Genomic DNA, 19,292 nt, shown 5'->3' with positions numbered 1-19,292 from the left:
TCACCATCCTAACGGGGATTGAGAAACCGCCCAAAGGACAACAACAACATTCCAATTACATACATATGTCGCAGTCAATAATTTTAATACATATACATTATATATCAAAACACGACTTAATTGATTTTAACGAGGATTTATTAACATGTTGCTTTGGGCACTTATGTACATTTATTCTATAACAAAAATTTTTGTATACTTTCTGAATATTCAGATTTTTGAAGTTGTTCCTCTAAGGCTGGCCTTGTCAGCCATTCGAATTTTTTCGCAATTGCTGTATCGACATTACCGCCATGTAGGGATGCTCGGTAAAAGAAAACTTTGGCTCCGACACTACTTTTACGCACTTCTTTTGGATACTTATATTTGTAGAATCCGCATGGTGCGTTTCCATAGAAAGTAACCTCCAATTGAGTACCACATTTCTCACGTAGCACTCGTTCTGCCGCCTGACGCATGGTCTCACCATCAAGTCGTGGACCTTGTGGTAACATCTTCACCGCTTGTTTACTTAATGATTCCTCGACAACCAGATACAAAGTGTCTTCTAAGCATCTATTTGTTGAATTTGTTTTGTTGGTTGCATCGTCGGCAGTAGACCGTAAAGCAAATTGAAAACTTTTTAACTCCTCTGAGTAGGCATCTTTTAAATCTTGTGCTGTCTGCTTGGAAGCGCTGTCGTCAAGGTCCACTTCCATTTTTCCTTTTTTGATTAGTTCACTTTGTATTAAATCTTGTTGATGTTTAAGTTCATGATCTGACTGTAAACTGTTCTCGAACTCTACGCGCCATAGTTGCTCCTGGAATTCACGTTCAATGGCGTTGAAACTTTTTGATACGATGGGCAGACGTTCCACAAGGACCGATGCATACAAATCCCAGTTTTCAATTGATTTAGATTCCACCGACTTTGCAGACATTGGTCGCATTATCACGTTCGCATCTCTTTTCGGAACAAACTTCACAAGATTCGTAACAATTTTTCGATACATTTTTATTTAATTAAACTATTTACTTTATTATAGAAACTGACATAACCCAATCAGGTCGCAATCCAAATACTTAACCTTTTTATGTGATTACTGAGCAGCTGTTTTCAGCTATCTAAGATAATTGTGAATTGTTGATTTAATAAAAGAAGAAGAATACAATTTCCCGGTCAATTTGTTATAAACAACAACGAATTGAGTTTTTTGTATATTCCGCTGTGAAGTGGGTAAATTATTTTGCGAAAAATATTCATACATTAGTTTTTAAAGCGTAACAATGCTATCTCGAAGTAAATCTGAGTATGAGGACTTATCCAATAAATTTCGGCTTACCTCATTCGATTATCACAAACAATACTCACACTTTTATGCTCATCGATTAAGGGAAATGACATCGCTCCTTTTACCACTAGCGGAGGAACATTGGAGCAACAAATACGCTGTAAAGAAACTTTGCGATTTGCATGAAGAGCAAACAGAAACGTGCATTATTATAGGTACAATTTACAAACATCAAGCTCATAAACCAAGTATATTGCGTGAAATTTCTGAGGAAAACCAACTCGCTCCGCAGCCACCTCGTGAACATTATGCAGACCTTGAAGATAAGTTAATTCTTGAGGATGAACTTCAACGAGTGCGTTTGTATGGCAAAGTAGACGGTCGTTTTATGTCAACCGGTGTAGTTTGTGCTGTTTTGGGAAGCATTGAGGAAGATGGCCGATTTGATGTTGAAGAAATACTATATTATGAAGCAGGTCCTCAAAAGCCTTTGTCCAATAAAGGCTATAATCGAAAACTTGTTCTTTTATCCGGTATTAATTGTACAGGAGCAGATGATTATATCGACGAACTTAACTTATTTCAACATTGGTTATGTGGTAACGTGTTTGGAAAACAAAATTCCCAAATAGTTCGCGTAATCGTGGCTGGAAATTCCGTTGGAAAAGCAACAGAAGAATCTCAAACTACATCTTTGCAACCTCGCAACAACGATAATAATGGAGCAGTAAAAGCAATATGTGCTATTGACGGTTGGTTTGCTTCTTGGTCGAAAAGTGTATCAATTGACATAATGCCAGGAGCGCATGATCCAGCCAACTTCATGCTTCCTCAACAACCGTTCCATCCGTTTATGTTCCCCAAGGCTTCTAAGAGTACATCTTTCCGAAGTGTTCCTAACCCGTATGCTTTTTCATTAGATAATAATCAATTTGTGGGTTGTTCTGGACAGAATATAAATGACTTACTTAGATGTACAATGATCGAGAAGCCCTTAGAAGCGCTACGAAGTACTTTGGTTTGGGGACATTTAGCACCAACAGCACCAGACACCCTTGCGTGTTACCCATATGTTGACACAGACCCTCTTATTTTGCAAGAATGTCCTCACGTGTATTTCGCGGGAAATTGCGACGTATTTGAAACTGATTTACATAAAGGTTCAAAGAAACAAACTACGAGATTAATTTGTATACCCAACTTTTCGAAAACACAAAGCATTGCTGTAGTCGACTTGGATACTCTGGATTGCAAAGAAATAAAATTTAAGACAGATAAATAAGAAAGTTATTCAACAAAGTAATTTATTGATTATCAAAATACGAAAATAATAAAAGATTTATTATTTAATTGGGATTAGTTGTTTTATTGTTGTAATAGATAAGAAATCTTAATGCACTACTGGACCCAATGGTTCCCCTCGTATGTTACCCAAGTCAAGTCGCGAATCAATTTGGTCATCTATAAGACCAATTACAGCTATGTTATCACCACGAATAATATGTAGTCCCAAAACAATTTGTTCGATACCAGATGTGGTAGAGAAGACTCGCTCATGAGACTCGTCGAGGATGACATTTATAGTTTGATCGAACCCTTTTAGTGTGCCGATAAAGTTTCGTCCATCGGCGGTAATTATAGACACGGTATGATTTATGTAGGCCTCCAATCCTGATGCCATTTTAAGATGTTAATTTCACTCGAATATTGTCAACAGTTTCGTCAAAGTAAAATATAAACAAGATTTGACTTTTGTACGCGTGCTTGTTCTTATCTTGTTCTTTAGAAGATCACAATAAATGGTTTCATTGCTATAATTCTGTTCACATGACAGTGAAGTCTACGTAACCGGGACTCATCCCGATTTTATATTTACGGTATGAAGTTGTACACATTCTAAAATTTCCTCATATTTAACCGTTTAACATATATGTATGTATATTAAAATGATCCCATACATTATAACTATTTTATTTAAATTAATTAGTTGACTATCCTTAACAAATAGCAAACAATTTCTTTAAAAAAAGGAGAGCCTGGCCAGAGAACGTTTATGAATAGAGAAGTCACAAAAGTTAAATCAAATCAGGGATCTTAAATTTAATTATTTTAATAGCATATTTTACATACTGAGATTATTAAACAATTCAGTTTAATATGTTCATATGTTTATTAAATATTCCCTTATTTACTCGCATTTACACATACATTCATAAATACACGCACGCTATTGCTTATCAGTACGGGAGAAATGATGCCTGTTTAAGCTTTTATGGACCGTATGGGGTACTTGCACGGGTGGGACTCAATGCCAGTACCATTCAGGAGTATACGGACCAAACCTGTTGCAAGGGTTGCTCCAGTGATAAAACACAGCCCAGGTAGTAGTGTCGCCACCATTACAATGGTAAACGTATTACGAGATTACTTTTTTTCTCTTAATGCTAATAGCAGTTACAAATATGTGATGTTTGTGGTGCATCTTATTCAATTTGACAACTTTCAAGTATGTAATGTTTATTTAACAAGCACAATTTATTTAAAGATAGTTGAAATTGCAATTATATTACCGTTGAGCCTTATTATCGCGAAATAACTTTGTGCTTTTGTATACATACATATATTTATTAAAACTTCCCTTTTTTCTTTAAATAAGAGTTCTTCAGAGTTTCAAACAAGGTAAATTCCACAAAGTGCTTAATGAGTCTTCATTGTATCCTAATGATATATAAGTACTGAAAATTATCGCATGCAAAATATTCAAAATGTATCTCCACAAAAAGGAAGCAAAATATGCCGAAATTAAATCCACTGTAGGTTTGCTTTTAATAACTTTATATTGACTTGAGATTGCTAATTCATTCTCAGAATTTAACACTTTCATATATGTATGTAAGTAGTTGCTTTAAGCAACCAATTGGTAAATATTATTTGAATAAATAAAATCAAAAAATCAAATTATACAAAACAACTTAAATTAGTATGGTGTAATCTTAAAAAAATCTCAAGTTAAGTTTGGGTCCGACATCTTGATGTATTCACCAACTTGTTAATGTGTCTTAAATTATTAAATTACGTTACCATTTTATGAACATAGATTTTAAACTCGAGTCAGCTGATGAAGAAAGTTACATGGCCATAATGCTTCAATGCGCTCTTTAAGTATTTGAAATGGATAGGAGATATAAAGAAGAACATTTTGTGCAAGCGCTCCCATCGGCTCAGGATACTGATGGGTAAGCAAAGCTAAAAGTGCTGTGAAAGAACAAAGTCCTGCTGTAAATAAAATAAAGAATGGCAATTCCTTTTTGGGATAAACTGACACCTCGTGAAAGGCTGGCAGTAATTCGCGATCAGCACATTCTGTACATGTTGGATATGGATAGAATAAATGGCCCCTCTCTAACGGATATGGTAACATACGAAATGTACCTTCCCATGTGCAATGAAGTAAATTTATTGCTCCTTCCACATTTTTCCAATGCTTTAAATGGAAAAAAGAATAAGCAAGCGCTTCTGAGTCGCCACGTTTTAATATGTGCTCTGGTGGCAAAATAAGAGGTTTTGTTTCCAATAAATATTTTGGTACATGCGGGTTAAATTCAACAGCTCGATGAATGGCTTCGACGGCGCTCATTTCAATGGTATTAAGACCGCGCTTTGATGCTATATCGGGTGAGAATTTATCTGCCACAGTACGAGCTTTTAATAACGCTGCTGTGTAACAAATTGTTGCCGATTTAGGTAAAGAAATATCATCATATTTGGCCAAAACTGCCTGACAGTCGGCATATGCTTGCATCTCAAGCAGCGTCTCTATGAGATTTTCATGCACGTTTAGTACATTCATGATAGATGGAATTTCTTTGCTGAGATCACGAAATATTTTGGCTGCCTCTTTTAATTTTCCTAGCTTCCGTGCGCACATCGCCAGTCGTCGTTTAATATAGATTAGTACATTTGTATCACGGCGATGTGCAGCTTCTGCTATAGGACCTTGATGTTGTGTAGCCTGCGATCTTCGGTAATTTATTTCTGCAACCTTAAGTGCTGTTTTTAATATTTTTTCTGCTTCCAAAATAGTTGTGGCTTCTTCTTCAGCTAAAAGTATGTAAGCGGGCGCGCATTCTGGATTAATTTCAAGCGCATTATGAGCGGCTTTTATTCTTTGAACTGGATTCCGTTCTCGCCAAGCTGTTTGCATTATTTCATATTCTTCTTTTCTCGCATCTCCTACTTTAAGGAATATTTTTAAAATTAGTGTACATCATTATTATAAATTGACATGTAATTACCTTCGCATGTAAAGAATGTTTGATGGTCTTGTGCGCTCAGATTCATGTCATAATAAGTTAGAGGCTCTTTGTTAGTTGCCCAAAAAAAGCGTTGATATTCTGCTCCTCGATACAAGTTCAAAGGATTGCGCCAGACTTTGCACTCTGGCATTTGCTGGCTTGAACCAGCTGTCTGATTATTAGAACTTCCTGGTGTTCCATTTCCACTACCATTATTTCCATTCCCGTTAGCTTCAGCCTGTGCATCGCTACCATTTATCCATGGACTAATGTGGTTTATAGAGACTTGTTCTTTACATAATAATTTTAAATAGTATTATTATTAAATTGAAGATGTATAAAAATTACTGTTTTACCTATGAAAGATGTACCATATTTACGAAAATACCACCATTCGAAAATTAAAATTAATCCGGAAATAAGACTCGATGTTCCGGTCAAAGCCACATAAAACTTCGGTGTTAGTGTGCTTAGGAACACCGAGGAGTCCCACATTCTTCTTGTATGATCTTTTTCCTTCTCCCACCGTTATAAACCTATTCGACAAATGTACACTTTCTTCTTTGAGACGCAATGACAACAGTAATATTTAATTACAAATACACAGCTTTTGATAATTATTTTGTTAATAAAACTTTACACTTTTATTTAAAATTTAATTATAAATTCTGGTTGTTTTATTTGTATGTTAGGGTTTCTTTCTCCACTTTGTCCAATAAGCTAAACCAAAATTTTTGGAAATATGTAAATATGTTTTATATGTGATGTTTGCAAATGCAAATTTATTACAATTTTATAGAGGATTATATGAGTTGTTGCAGATCTACTGCCAGAAAATGCCCAATATTTTTAATTTTTGAGGGTTTGGGGATATTTCGAAGGATTTAGTTTTAAAAATATTTTAACAGAAAATTTAATAATTAAATGTTGTGAAAACATAAGCAAAAATTATTTACTAATTTCAGATAATCTTTACTTAATAATAATAATTACTAATTTTTTTAAACATTCAGTTTATTCAAGCCATTTTCTTAAGTTATTCAACACAAGAAGAAGATAATTGGCAACTCTACTTATTTGCAATTTAGAATTACCTTCAGGTGTCGCCATTGTTTCTTACGCTTCTTTTTTCCACAGCTTTCGTGCACCATTTTCTATTCGATTGCGGTATGAATTGAGAAAAAATATTTTTCTGCGGGTTATTCAGAGAAGTTATAATATTTTAATTCTTAGAGGTATAAGTTGTGAATTATATCATCAGTTCGCGTTAAAAGTATATGGTTACAGTTAGCAAATTATCATGTGTAGAAAAATGTTGCTAAAAAGTGAAGAAAAGTGAAAAAGAAGCGTAAGATTTTGTGGATAAAATTCACGTTTTCGCCGGTGTGGTTGGTATAAAAAGAGCGTACCGTTTCTAATATACATACATAATATTTAATTGAATGCAGCTTATAACGGAGGGTGAAAATTTGTTAACAAAAGTTAACGAAATTGAAATATAAATTTCCTTGGGGCTTTGGGTATTAGGCCTGTTTAAATTGTTCAGAAAAATTGAAATTAGTCAATATCGGCCATGGCTGACGGTGCTGTGCTAGATCTTTATGCAGAAGATTTGGATAAAGATTTTGCCGCGCAGAACCAGGTGAGAAAAATAGATTATTTATACGTTACGTTCAGGTTTTAATTTTTATTGGTTTCAGGAGGAATTTGCAGCAGAAGGTGTAGATCTGTATGATGATATAGGTGGTCCCACAGAACCATCATCTGTCCCTGCCGGAGTGACAGTATCTGCAAATGCAGTCGAAAATGCTGCGCCAGTAGTTGGAGGCGATTCAGCCGCTAACGGTAGTGGCTCAAATGGTCTTTACCATCAAGGAGGTGGTAGTTTAACTCCTAATCATATGGGTCGCCGTTATCAGCTATATGTAGGCAATTTAACATGGGTATGTGTGCACTTTCTTTAAGTTATTTTTTTTTTTCAAGTTTATAATGATGCATATCCTAAAAGGATTAATTTTTATAAATTGAAATGAGGTATATACTGCTATAAGAATTCCCACTTATGCATATATTCGTTTTCGTGGAAAATACATTTATAATTGCTATTACCTTCATTTTTATATAACTTCTATTTAAAATATATAATATAAATTAAAGGCAAATGTGGTAAATAAAAAACTTAATTGTTTTGTGTATATTCTTTTTTGTACTTACAGTGGACAACCGACCAAGATATTGCAAATGTTATGCGAGAAATTGGAGTAACAGATTTTCAAGAGGTTAAATTTTTTGAAAATAGAGCTAACGGTCAATCGAAAGGATTTAGTGTTGTATCGCTTGGGTCTGAAGCCAGCTTGCGGCTAGTTTTGGAACGTCTACCTAAAAAGGAGTTGCATGGCCAAGCACCTGTTGTAACCTATCCAACGAAACAGGCACTAAACCAGTTCGAGAGTTTGCAGAAAACACGGCCGGTGCCACCGTCGCAGCAAAATGGTCCTCCACGTGGTCCGGCGCCTCCAAATATGGGAGTGGGTGGGCCAATGCCTCCACATCCTGGTGGACAAGGTGTGCCTCCTGGTCATCCTCCTCGTATGATTAATCCCAATATGGCACCAGGTCAATATAGACCACAACATATGCAACAGGGTCCACCTGTCGGTCCAAATGCTGGTCCTCCACGCATGCAGGTATGTGCTTATTATTATTAACTATTAGTTATTAAGAAATTAAGTAGTTTATTCCCCATTTCTTATAATATGTTTTTTTATTTTTTCTTGGTTGCATATATTGTTCATTATTCGAGGTATTTGCATCTAACCAATCAAATTAGGCATGTTTATCTGAGTAGTTCTGAATGCCAATATCAAAAATAGTCTTTTTAAGTATACTGTGTCCTTGATTTAATCGGTTTTAATCTCATAAGCAATCACAACAAGAGTAGTTCTTCTATCTCTTTATAAAACCTTGGCTGAGAAAATATGTACAGCCTTAAGAAATTATTTAAAAACTAAAAACTGTTACTTTTTGTATTACTGTATTAAAATTTTTACGTGCCAATGTTCATGGCGTGGCTTTTCTGATTTCCATTATATATAGTACGTCATTCATCCAAAATTATTTGAACTATTCAGAACACAAATTTTATTTTATGTTAACCCATTGTAGCAAAAATGTAGTTTAAATATTTGTATAATATTAATGTTTCAATTGATGCAATATGTAATTGTAATATGAAATCAGTGTCCTTATACAATTTTTACTATTTATTTTATTTTAAAAAATTCTAAGGCACATATTTATTTTCAAAACTTAATATTTTAAAGGTTGGAATTTTATACATTAAAAAAATTAATTTATACAACTAATGTATCATATTTTAAGCATATGGCTTTGGTAGTCAAAATATTGATTTTATTTACTATGTATATTCATTTGACTTTGGTAGATAAAAGAAAATATATAATTTCTCTGTACTGTAAATCCAAATCATATTAAAGACTGTTATAATTATATTTTTAAATTGTATGTAAATTATCCATAGATCTGTACATATGTAAATATTGTTTATATATGTTCTTTTAAATACAAGTGCATGTTTTCTGGTAAAATAATGGGTTTCTTTATGAAAACAGAAATACTGAATATATTTAAAGGGTTTAACACTTCTGTTAACTCTTTACTGTTATTTTCATTTAACTTCTCTTAAACTTAATTTCTTAGATTTAAGCGATTAAAATCCGATATAATATAGCTGCAAAAGAACTACGTCTGTAAAAGTCTACATTTGTTATTATTGCTACTGTTATTGTTTTATTCCATGTTTTTATTGGACCTTTTCGATGTGATAATTCGACTTCTTTCACTCATTTTTAAACAATGAAATTGCGCTAATGGCAAAACATTTACAACAACTCAACTGTCATGCACATAAACTGTATTTGTACAACAATACAAGCAGGCGCCAATGCATCAGGGAGGTGGACACATGGGACCACAACAGCCATTGCCCGGTCCACCGCCACGCTATCCACCAAATCAAGGTCAGTGGACAGCTACAGGACAGCCTCGTCCAAATGGACCACGAGCAGGACCGCCAAATGGGCCACCACAGCGACCACAAATGGTAAACAAAATAAAATTTGTAACATTGCTGTATAACAATAATGATTTTATTCTAAGGTAGAAACAACACCATTTCGAAATTATCAATACACATAAGTTAATTTTATTTTTGCTTTTACATGTTTATTTATAGGTAAATTTTTATCCAACTAGTTTAATAGTATTTAGTAACATTTGTAACTAAAAAAACACTCTTTAGAAGAGCATTCAGATTATTCAGATAAATTCATTTATAAATTTCTAACAGCCTTCAAAAATGTTGACCAATGTGCGCTTACCTTAACACTACTAAAAGCATTTTATATTAAATAACAAACATCTAGTATCTAGTCTAGTAAACTTTTTATTTTAATTATTTTTATATACTTGCATATATACATGTTATATTTAAATGTTATTTGTATTACAGTTCCAGGGACCACCAGGGGGAATGCCCATCCGTGGCCCACGTCCAGATTGGAATAGGCCTCCAATGCATGGTGGTTTTCCGCCTCAAGGTCCACCTGGAGGACCTCCGCAGGGACCACCACATATGCAAGGTCCACCACGTGGTCCACCAGGTGGGCCACCTCAAATGGGCCCTGGCGGCCCGCCAGGAGGACCACACGGAGGTCCCGGTGGGCCAGCGCCGCACGTAAATCCGGCATTCTTTGCCCAGCCAGGTGGTCCTCCTCAGCATCCAGGAGGACCGCCCATGAGTGGTCCACCACATGGCCCACCAGGACCACCACAGCAAGGAATGGGTATGCCACCTCAACATGGCCCCCCACCACATTTTGCCCAACAAGGTGCACCACGAGGACCGTGGCCGGGCCCAGCTCCGGCGAAACCACAAGGCCAATTCCCTGAGCAAGCGATCGGACCTCAATTATCTGAAGTGGAATTCGAGGAAATAATGAGCAGAAACCGCACTGTGAGCAGTTCAGCTATAGCCAGGTGAGAAAACAGTAAACTTATTAAGAAACTGAAAAGTCGCGTTCAATTTTTCAATTTTTAATAAGGACCATTAAACCATATAATTTTTATATAAACCATATAATCTTTTTTATAAAAATATTCTATATATTTTTCTTTTTATAGAGCCGTTTCAGATGCAGCTGCAGGGGAGTATTCCAGTGCGATTGAAACATTGGTCACGGCTATTTCTCTCATAAAACAGTCAAAAGTGGCTCATGACGAGCGTTGTAAGATTTTGATCAGTTCATTGCAAGATACTTTGCATGGTATTGAAACGAAAAGTTATAATCGGCGGGAACGTTCACGATCTCGTGAGCGCACTCATCGACCAAGACAACGCAGGGAGCGTTCATCATCACGTTATAGAGAACGTTCACGTGAACGGGAACGTGAGCGCGATCGTGATCGCGAGGCTGGGTAAGTAACACACAAACAACTAATATTTTCTAAAGGTATTGGACTATTTGAAACCCAAAAATATATTTCAGATACAGGGAGCGCTCCAGAAGCAGAGAACGTGAACGCCCTGTGCCAGATCACTACCGCGATGATAGGTAACTTGAAAATTATTTTATAAATTGACTATAAAACTTATTTTTATAAATGTTTCAAATTAATTAATATTCTTATATCACTTGGTTCAAAAATAAAGTAGCTCCAGTCGTTCTGCACGTCCACGAAAATCTCCAGAAGCAATTGCGGAAGTTGTCAGTGATGTACCATCAAAACGCAGCTATTATGAGGAACGTTATCGTTCATCAGATCGGGATCGTGATCGTGACAGGGAACGCGAGCGAGAACGTGACAGGGACCGGGATCGGGAAAGGGACCGTGATCGACGTGAGGAACATCGCTCGCGACACTGAGCAGAAAGTAAAGCACGTAGAAATTTAAACCAGCACATGCAACAAAGTAAATAAATCTATACAATAAGAAAAGATGCTACGGTACACTTAAAGTGGTACATTGATTGTATTGTATGCAATGCTTAAACCATAGAGAAATAATCAACAATTATTCAACTTTTACGACAGGCCCCATAGCAAACGTACGTTTGCAAATTAACACTTTCAATTGATTATCATTATATTAAATAGATTTAAATGATCTAAATATGCTGAAATTAAATAATTTTTAAAGAAATCGCAAAATGCGGTTTAACCATAGACGACTTCGATGGAAAACATAATTAATTCAGTGGAATCGTCTCGATGAAGAACTATACATACATACATACATAGATGTAAACTCTTAAGTCGGAAATTTTCAATTTTAAAATACAACATGCACATCTTCAAACAAGATTTATGCTGTAGCAGGAAATGAAGTATTCAATAAAGGAAATATGGAACTAATCAGTACTAATAAGCCTGTGTGTGTGGAAAGATTAAGAAAAGTGAATAAATTATTTGAAGGACATCTAACTAAAGTTTGATTAAGTGAAATCGTAACAACTAATGGCGACAGCAGAACCGGTTTTCGTGTTTGCGGCATTAATCCTGCGCGTTCACATCCGAAGAAGATTGTATATTGATATTTCCATTTATTAATAAAAAAAATATTTTAAAATGTTAAATTGCAAACTATTGTATTGTCTTTTATGCTGATATACCTATAATTATATAAATACTCCTATATTTATATGCACCATTGTTTTGTGCGTGGCTATAACAATTGTTATTTATTATTTCTTTGTTTTATAATATTTATTATTGTTGTTAACTTTCTTCTTATTACAACATTGTTTCCAATGTTTATTTTCAATTGTATGTATTATATCCATATACTAACTTTAAACATAGTAACAACTTCTGTTTGCACACACATTACTAACACTGAAACCCCCTCATAAATTCTGCTCCCAACGGTATACTTAGTATTCTACAATCTCAAAGTACCTAGAATTGTAAGTTTAACACTTTCGGTATATGGTTTTTATACTTATTACTCCTTTGTAACACCATTAGACTTAGACATAATGAAAACTTTGTTCAATACATTTTTTTTTCAATCACTTGTGTAAATTTCGAAATTGTTGCCCACTTACGTTAGGAGTTTTCATTTTTTCCTTAATCACATTTTCATCTTATGTACACTTCAATGGAAGAAAAATGTGCTTAATCTTTGTATAATAATTATGGGCGAAATTAAACGTGATTTAAATTTTTTTATTATGACAATCGTAAATAAAATTTTACGGGTGCGATCCTGTTAAGTATGTTCAATATAGATGAAAGTGTAGATATACTAACGCCAAAACTATAAATTAAGTGGCTAGCGTAATGTATTTGACAAATTTTATTTTTTCTCTTTATTTCTCCAAACTGTCCATCGCCTTACGATAGATACTTATTAAGAAATTTGTAAAAAATAGACAACAAAAGGAACTATGATAACATTTAATTTGAAATGTATAAGTTTACCAGTTATTGAATGTTTTCGAAAAATTTGTTCTTAAAAAGTTATCCAGTATTCATTAATGCTACATATATTTTTGAGATACATATGTCTATGTATATTTTACTTATGATTGTAAATCATACATTCAAACACTGAAATTTTTAATTTTGCTCAGCATAATAGTATTCCATCTATCTTCATTTCCTAATCTTAAGAATAGCACTGCAAGTGGTAGTGTAATGTTAATTTTTTTTTTGTTATTATTTATTATATTTTTTTTTAGTTTTGCTAAAAATTAATTCATTATGCATACATATATATATATACATATAATATATTATTATATAATCTTTATAAATTTCATATAATGATATGCTTTAATTGCATTGATAACTTTCTTACATAAAGCTAAAGTCAGTAATTTTTAATGAGAACTATTTATTTCCAATATTTATTTTTGTGATTTGAAGTTTTTCAAAATGCATTGTATATACTAGTATAATCTGTGATATAATACGGTAAAAATGTACACCATCTGTGATGATGGCATTATTACTGTTGTAATTATAAAGTATTGATATGATTAATCAAAAGCAGGTAAAAATACTCGAAATATTCATATTGAATAAGTGGTGTATGTAAGGCTGTAGTTATCGGATGTTTGAGCTCTATTTTATTTTTATAACGGTTACCAAAATAATAATCAAACAATTGTGAGTAGTTATGTGGATAACTGCATATTTGTTATCATCCGATAACTTAAGCATTTATATTGTTATGCTTTTTGCTATTCCCATTTTGCTCAATTACAAGTACATTAATGTACTTTAATCCAAATTGAACTGTTACAAATTTTTGCATTGCCATTTTACATTTAAAGTGATATTTAGAAAATAATTACAGTTTTTCTGTATTTGAACTAATGTATTAAATAGATATTTGAATTATATAAACCATCAACTATTGTTATGAACAGTGAAAACTTGTGGTACATAAGTATGTATGTGCACTCTCTAACAAGAAATCACGCTCGTGCGCTAAAAAGCCATCCACTAAAAGTCAGTAAGTTAATAATTGCAGTCAGGTTCATTATTAATAGATGTAAACTATTTTATTTAATTAATACGATAAAGAAAAGTTAAAGATGAATTTGTGCGCAAGGAAAAGTGGAGCAATCGCTGGTAAGTGTAACCCGATTTCTTGTTGGAGAGGAAAATCATATTTTAAAATAGTTGGTGCAAAATACAAACATTATGTAAATGGAAAATATTAATTCTAATGAGATGTACCGTACGCAGGTTTCATGCACTTTATTTTTACAAGAAGGATGTTAAAGGATTTTTCTTTATTATTTTGTTTCAACTTTACGAGTATTAGAATATTAATAGTATAGCAGTTATTTTATAAGAGTCAACATATTTACAAATAGTAAATTAAGGAATATGTTAATGACATTTTCATTAATACTAAGCTCATTGGAGCTGGGCCACCAATGCTCGGGTGTCTTGTCTTTTAATATAAATCAAATTCAGGCATACGTAATACATATATACATAAATAGGGTGGTTATTAAATACACCATTTTATGTATTTATACTAAACAAGTTGTTCAATAAACTTCTGTAAATTGGCTTTAAATTGCAAGAAAGTCCTTCGAGTGCCTTAAGTTGGTCACATTCTTTAAACACTAGCAAAATTTTTAAATAAAAATATTCAGGGAGGCAGTAAGATGAATTTAATACGCACAATTTTCATTTTGCAATCGAAATAAAAAAGTTGTAAACCCTTCTAAATATAATTTTGTGTGCTCTAAAGTTACAGCATATCTTTTGTACAGTTTTTGTTAATAAAATTGTATATTTTACTTAAAATAGAAATAAATTAAATCCCACAATAATAATGCGTATGTTATGTAGGGAAAACGCATTATGTACGTACCAGTAACTGAACAATCAGAAGAGTAAGTAAAACATAAACGCAATTATATTCTAATTTTGCTTTACTTTATATACGAGTATATTACTCTTATTTTGATGCTTTCTTCTCAGCGTATTATATAAATTTAATAGACTAAAATATGAAGAAGACAATCGAATATTAACGGTTTGGTAGATATCAATATTCACCGTCAGATTAGCTGCATAGGACATAGGTATATTAAATTTTACTTCTGTTGTAGAAACCGAATTGTAATTTGCATCTATTGTGTATTTTTTTCTAAATTATATATTTGTATATTGACAATATCTGATATCTTCTATTGAGATAATAATTATCGCAAAAATTTAATTCGTGTGTAAATAAAAATATTTTCGAAGAGCGTGGCATCGCCAACCCGTGGTGGAAAATATACAAAGCGATTACAATAAAAAGCAAGTAAAGAGTTTCGGAGATGATTAGAAATTTATTGACAAGAAACGCGAAAACGTCTAGAAGTAACGAGTTGTAATATAACAGAGAAAACTTGTGATTACTTTGAAACTGAAAATTTATTAAAGCAAGATATAAAGAGAGTTTTCTGTCAAAATAATTGAAAAGAATCAAGACCTAAAAATAATAAATTTGAAGTTATAATAGAAACAATAATTTCACGGAGGTAAACCCCACGAATCCTCAACAGAAATTTCGCAATACGTTACGCCACTTTGCCTTGAAATGGCGTCTTCGACTGCAACATATGCAAATTTCCAGGACAGAGTCCAAGGATTTATCAATGGATTGGGTGATAAATAGTGAGTATCTGTAAAATTTGGTGTTATCAAAAACATATACTCGTTTGTTCTGCTTAGGTCGAAGTACAGAAGAATTTATATACATGTGAATATGTACATACATACATGTACTGATAAATTTATGTTTTGCTTTTTAATTAAAGTGACCACTTTTTGTATTCACAACTGTTTAAAGAATTTGATTTTAGTTATAAATTATATAAGTATGTATTTTAAACAGAATATAGATATGTATATATATATATATATATATCCTTTTATATGAGTTGGTTGTAATAACTGCATTGGACCACGTCATTTTCATTTACATATGTACATATCTACATGCATAATAAATAAGTATTAAGAATTGCAGATGTATATATATCCCTCAACCCATCTTAAAGGAATGAAACCTTATTTTATTCCAGTGAACCGTATGTGCGTACTCATTTGGCCAAAGTCTACATGGTACTTGGAGCCGCAACGGCTAGTACTGCGGTAGGAGCGATGTTACAGTTGTGGGGTGTTATAAATCTTGGTTTGATAGCCGCATTGGCCTCATTGGGGCTTGTGTTGGGCCTACATTTTTATAGAGATGATGGAAAGAACTACTATACACGCTTTAGCATGTTGATGGCATTCGGTTTTTGTTCAGGACAGACTTTGGGACCATTGATGCAATATATAATAAGTATCAATCCATCGATAATCATAACCGCGCTAACAGGCACTGTGGTAACCTTCGTTTCACTTTCATTGGGTGCTTTGCTAGCGGAACGAGGAAAGTATCTTTTCCTGGGTGGATTGCTGGTCAGTGTAATCAATACTATGGCAATATTAAGCCTCTTCAATATGTTTTTCCAATCATATTTTGTACAATTGGTAAGTAAAGTAGTTAAATTTATTTTGATTTTCGAAATTAATTAGGTAAATAACTTCTTTTTGTTATAGGCGCAACTTTACGTCGGTGTATTTGTAATGGCTGCTTTTGTGGTCTTCGATACACAAAATATAGTGGAGAAATGCCGGGCAGGAAATCGAGATGTTGTTCAACATGCATTAGATTTGTTCTTTGATGTTTTAAGCATGTTTAGACGTTTATTAATTATTCTAACACAAAAGGTAAAACATTTACACAGATGTTGAAATTGTTTGTAGAATCTGTGGGTGTTTGTTGTTACTTAAAATTTAAGCTTATATAGGGTTTGGCTCTTTTACATTTTTAAATTGTTAATTTCCGTGTGTGTTCGGATATTAAAACAAATGAACAAATTAGATTGATCTTGAATAGTAGTAGCAGATTTCGTAATGATGTAATCAAAGTGTGTTACAAAATTTCGGTTATGAAGTATATTTTCTAATTATAAAAAATAAAAATATTGCAGCTTAAGCATCATTTGCTCTCATAAACTTCCGATTGCCGTGCTAGTTACTGAAGTTTCCTAACTAAACGTAATATGCAAATCCAATGATGAGAAATTTGTTTCAAAATTTAAACACATCACCCTACGGTATTCAAACAATTTAATTATTTTTTTTTTAAGAAAAAATATATATTTTTGTATGCTAACAATGAATTTTTATTTTTACAGGAGGAACGTAAACGTGAGGAGCGTCGTAAACGGAACTAACTGAAAATACCTTCGCGGAGTGTCCAAACATTAATATTTTATATGTTAAATATCTTTTCATGAAGTAACTTATACCCAAATTTCAGCATTAATATTATATTTCAAATCCAATACTAATTACACTGGTTTGTTTATCCCATGTTTTCTAAATACATCGGTAGGTTATGTAGTTGTTCTAAATTGAGGTTTTAGGACGAAATTAACTTTTTAGCAGGAAGAACAAAATTTTGTGTGTAAACAATAAATATTTAATATAAATAAAAAAAAAACAAATGTTTATTGTCGAACAGTTAATGGAATGTAAAATTGTGGAAAATTCAGTATGTGAATGTTTGATTAAAAGGAGTTAGAAAAAATATTCAAACTAAAATGTTATTAGAGGAAATTGATTGTAAAAGTAGTCCTTTAGTCTCAAGTTGTTAGATTTTTTATTTTATTTCAGCAGATCGTATAATTGTTAGATCTTCATAAGATTTTTTTGCTATTTCTAACTCTTGTAACAACTTTAGAAATATATCACGTGCTCCATCGAAATCAAGCACCGCCACACAGCCAACCGGAGCTTTCTTAAACAATGTATATGCCAATTCACGACGCCTTAGTGAGAAGAGATATGGAATATTTTGCTGTTGGCACTGCTTCTTAATACTGCAAATCTTCTCATCCAGTCCGTCTATAATAGAAATAAATTAAAAATTAATTTATTTGAACAAATTGTAGGCAATATTTGCATTGTTTCAACCTCCGCCATCACATTTTTCACAGTCTGGTGCAATTATTATCAATTTTACTTTGTTTACAAGTAAAAAATTATTGGCTTCACGAAATCCTACTACGAAGCGTCTGTGAGCATGAGCCTTTATTGCATTTTGAGCAACGGCACGTTTTTGAAAGCGATCAAGTTCGCGGAGTAGTTGCTCAGTAAGTTCTTTCAATAAAGGAGTTGTGCAATTGTCGCAATAACTAAAAATATAAATTATTTATTAATAATAAGTATATGTGAAGCCTTCATTTTGAAAAGCCCTTACTTTAACAATTCTTGCGGCAGAAGAAATGCAACTAATTTTTAAATGTTCAAGTATTTACTAATATTCAATATTAAAGTATGAATATTTGTAAGTTAGTAATATTTGTTTATACCTTCTAAATCGCCTCGAGTGAGCGGTTTTAACAAATTCTTGTGTAGGCTTAAATTCGTTACTGACTGGCTCTTTTTCCTTTTCTTTGGAATCAATAGAAAGAGATTCAATTAAATGCACAGTTTCCTGTAGTAATCCCGCTGTTAACTGAGTTTTTTGCTGATTGTGTTTTTTCTGCTGCCTGTAGCTCAATATAGCTTTTTTCAACTTGGTATACTTTTTTCTTTTACCACCTTCTCTAGTCTTTCCCCGTTGCTTCCAATTTTTATGCGTACGATTTCCAAATTTGCAAACAGTTCGGTATTTTAACTTTGTTTCCTTTTTTCTTTCCTTAGAAGTTTTAGTAAGAAAATGCAGCAAATTAAAGGTTGCACCTCCACCGCTTTTCACAGCACTTTTTTTCCGAAACTTGGCATTTTTTAATTTACGGAAGGGATCATCGTTTTCAGTACCTTGATTCTGCTTTATATTTTCGAAGGTTTTTCTGTCAATAACATTTAGTTTGTCGGAAGTACCTTTATAGTTAGCGGCCATCCCACTAAAATTACATTTCATAAATGTTTACAACTTTTCTTTACTAAAACAAACTCTTAACAATTAAATTTTTTTGTGCAAAGAAATCTATAAAAATAAAAACACAGAATTTGAATTTCACAGCTGTATTGTTTACCAAGTGTTCTCACTGTCAATAATCGATGTTATTGTTTTTGTAGTTTGTACTACAATTATTTGTTATCGATATGAACGGAAGCATGGATAAATT

The 19,292-nt window shown here is 33.0% G+C and overlaps 7 protein-coding genes across 11 annotated transcripts; 3 read left to right on the top strand and 4 right to left on the bottom strand.

Moving 5' to 3' along the window:
* Nucleotides 1-120: 120 nt before the first annotated feature.
* Nucleotides 121-1,082, bottom strand: LOC105223950 (39S ribosomal protein L46, mitochondrial). Its single transcript, XM_011201866.4, has one exon. The coding sequence runs from the start codon at nt 990-992 to the stop codon at nt 177-179; it is 816 nt and encodes a 271-aa protein (XP_011200168.1). The 5' UTR covers nt 993-1,082; the 3' UTR covers nt 121-176.
* A 46-nt stretch (nt 1,083-1,128) lies between these two features.
* On the top strand, nt 1,129-2,627 carry LOC105223952 (DNA polymerase delta subunit 2). The gene has a single exon (XM_011201868.3). The coding sequence runs from the start codon at nt 1,267-1,269 to the stop codon at nt 2,551-2,553; it is 1,287 nt and encodes a 428-aa protein (XP_011200170.2). The 5' UTR covers nt 1,129-1,266; the 3' UTR covers nt 2,554-2,627.
* LOC105223951 (U6 snRNA-associated Sm-like protein LSm8) lies at nt 2,551-3,056 on the bottom strand. Its single transcript, XM_011201867.4, has one exon. The coding sequence runs from the start codon at nt 2,950-2,952 to the stop codon at nt 2,662-2,664; it is 291 nt and encodes a 96-aa protein (XP_011200169.1). The 5' UTR covers nt 2,953-3,056; the 3' UTR covers nt 2,551-2,661.
* Nucleotides 3,057-4,089: 1,033 nt separating this feature from the next.
* On the bottom strand, nt 4,090-6,354 carry LOC105223953 (protein ST7 homolog). 2 transcript variants are annotated; one of them, XM_011201869.4, is made up of 3 exons: nt 5,923-6,354; nt 5,567-5,857; nt 4,090-5,507 (listed from the first exon to the last, which is right to left on the bottom strand). In XM_011201869.4, exons 1-3 carry the CDS (start codon nt 6,059-6,061, stop codon nt 4,372-4,374), a joined length of 1,566 nt encoding a protein of 521 aa, XP_011200171.1. In that variant the 5' UTR covers nt 6,062-6,354; the 3' UTR covers nt 4,090-4,371. The 2 variants fall into 2 exon arrangements, with proteins under 2 accessions (XP_011200171.1, XP_011200172.1); XM_011201870.3 differs by having other exon boundaries at nt 4,090-5,504; nt 5,923-6,353.
* A 339-nt stretch (nt 6,355-6,693) lies between these two features.
* On the top strand, nt 6,694-12,228 carry LOC105223955 (cleavage and polyadenylation specificity factor subunit 6). Of its 4 annotated transcripts, none has more exons than XM_011201873.4 (8): nt 6,694-7,208; nt 7,267-7,509; nt 7,783-8,253; nt 9,522-9,689; nt 10,098-10,624; nt 10,769-11,062; nt 11,134-11,199; nt 11,301-12,228. In XM_011201873.4, the coding sequence occupies exons 1-8, from the start codon at nt 7,140-7,142 to the stop codon at nt 11,509-11,511; spliced, it is 2,049 nt and encodes a 682-aa protein (XP_011200175.2). In that variant the 5' UTR covers nt 6,694-7,139; the 3' UTR covers nt 11,512-12,228. The 4 variants fall into 4 exon arrangements, with proteins under 4 accessions (XP_011200175.2, XP_011200173.2, XP_011200174.2 ...); XM_011201871.4 differs by having other exon boundaries at nt 6,695-7,208; nt 11,298-12,228; XM_011201872.4 differs by having other exon boundaries at nt 6,696-7,208; nt 9,525-9,689; nt 11,298-12,228.
* A 3,205-nt stretch (nt 12,229-15,433) lies between these two features.
* Nucleotides 15,434-17,507, top strand: LOC105223956 (bax inhibitor 1). Its single transcript, XM_011201877.4, has 4 exons — nt 15,434-15,777; nt 16,188-16,641; nt 16,711-16,881; nt 17,352-17,507. Exons 1-4 carry the CDS (start codon nt 15,701-15,703, stop codon nt 17,388-17,390), a joined length of 741 nt encoding a protein of 246 aa, XP_011200179.1. The 5' UTR covers nt 15,434-15,700; the 3' UTR covers nt 17,391-17,507.
* On the bottom strand, nt 17,350-19,213 carry LOC105223957 (selenocysteine insertion sequence-binding protein 2). Its single transcript, XM_011201878.4, has 3 exons — nt 18,531-19,213; nt 18,133-18,353; nt 17,350-18,063 (listed from the first exon to the last, which is right to left on the bottom strand). The coding sequence occupies exons 1-3, from the start codon at nt 19,082-19,084 to the stop codon at nt 17,819-17,821; spliced, it is 1,020 nt and encodes a 339-aa protein (XP_011200180.2). The 5' UTR covers nt 19,085-19,213; the 3' UTR covers nt 17,350-17,818.
* Between the last annotated feature and the right edge of the window lie 79 nt (nt 19,214-19,292).

The sequence above is a fragment of the Bactrocera dorsalis genome, chromosome 5, assembly GCF_023373825.1.
Source record: "Bactrocera dorsalis isolate Fly_Bdor chromosome 5, ASM2337382v1, whole genome shotgun sequence".
Lineage (NCBI taxonomy): Eukaryota > Metazoa > Arthropoda > Insecta > Diptera > Tephritidae > Bactrocera > Bactrocera dorsalis.
The sequence above is the reverse complement of the archived record's forward strand: the minus strand, read 5'-3'. Positions and strand labels throughout refer to the sequence as shown.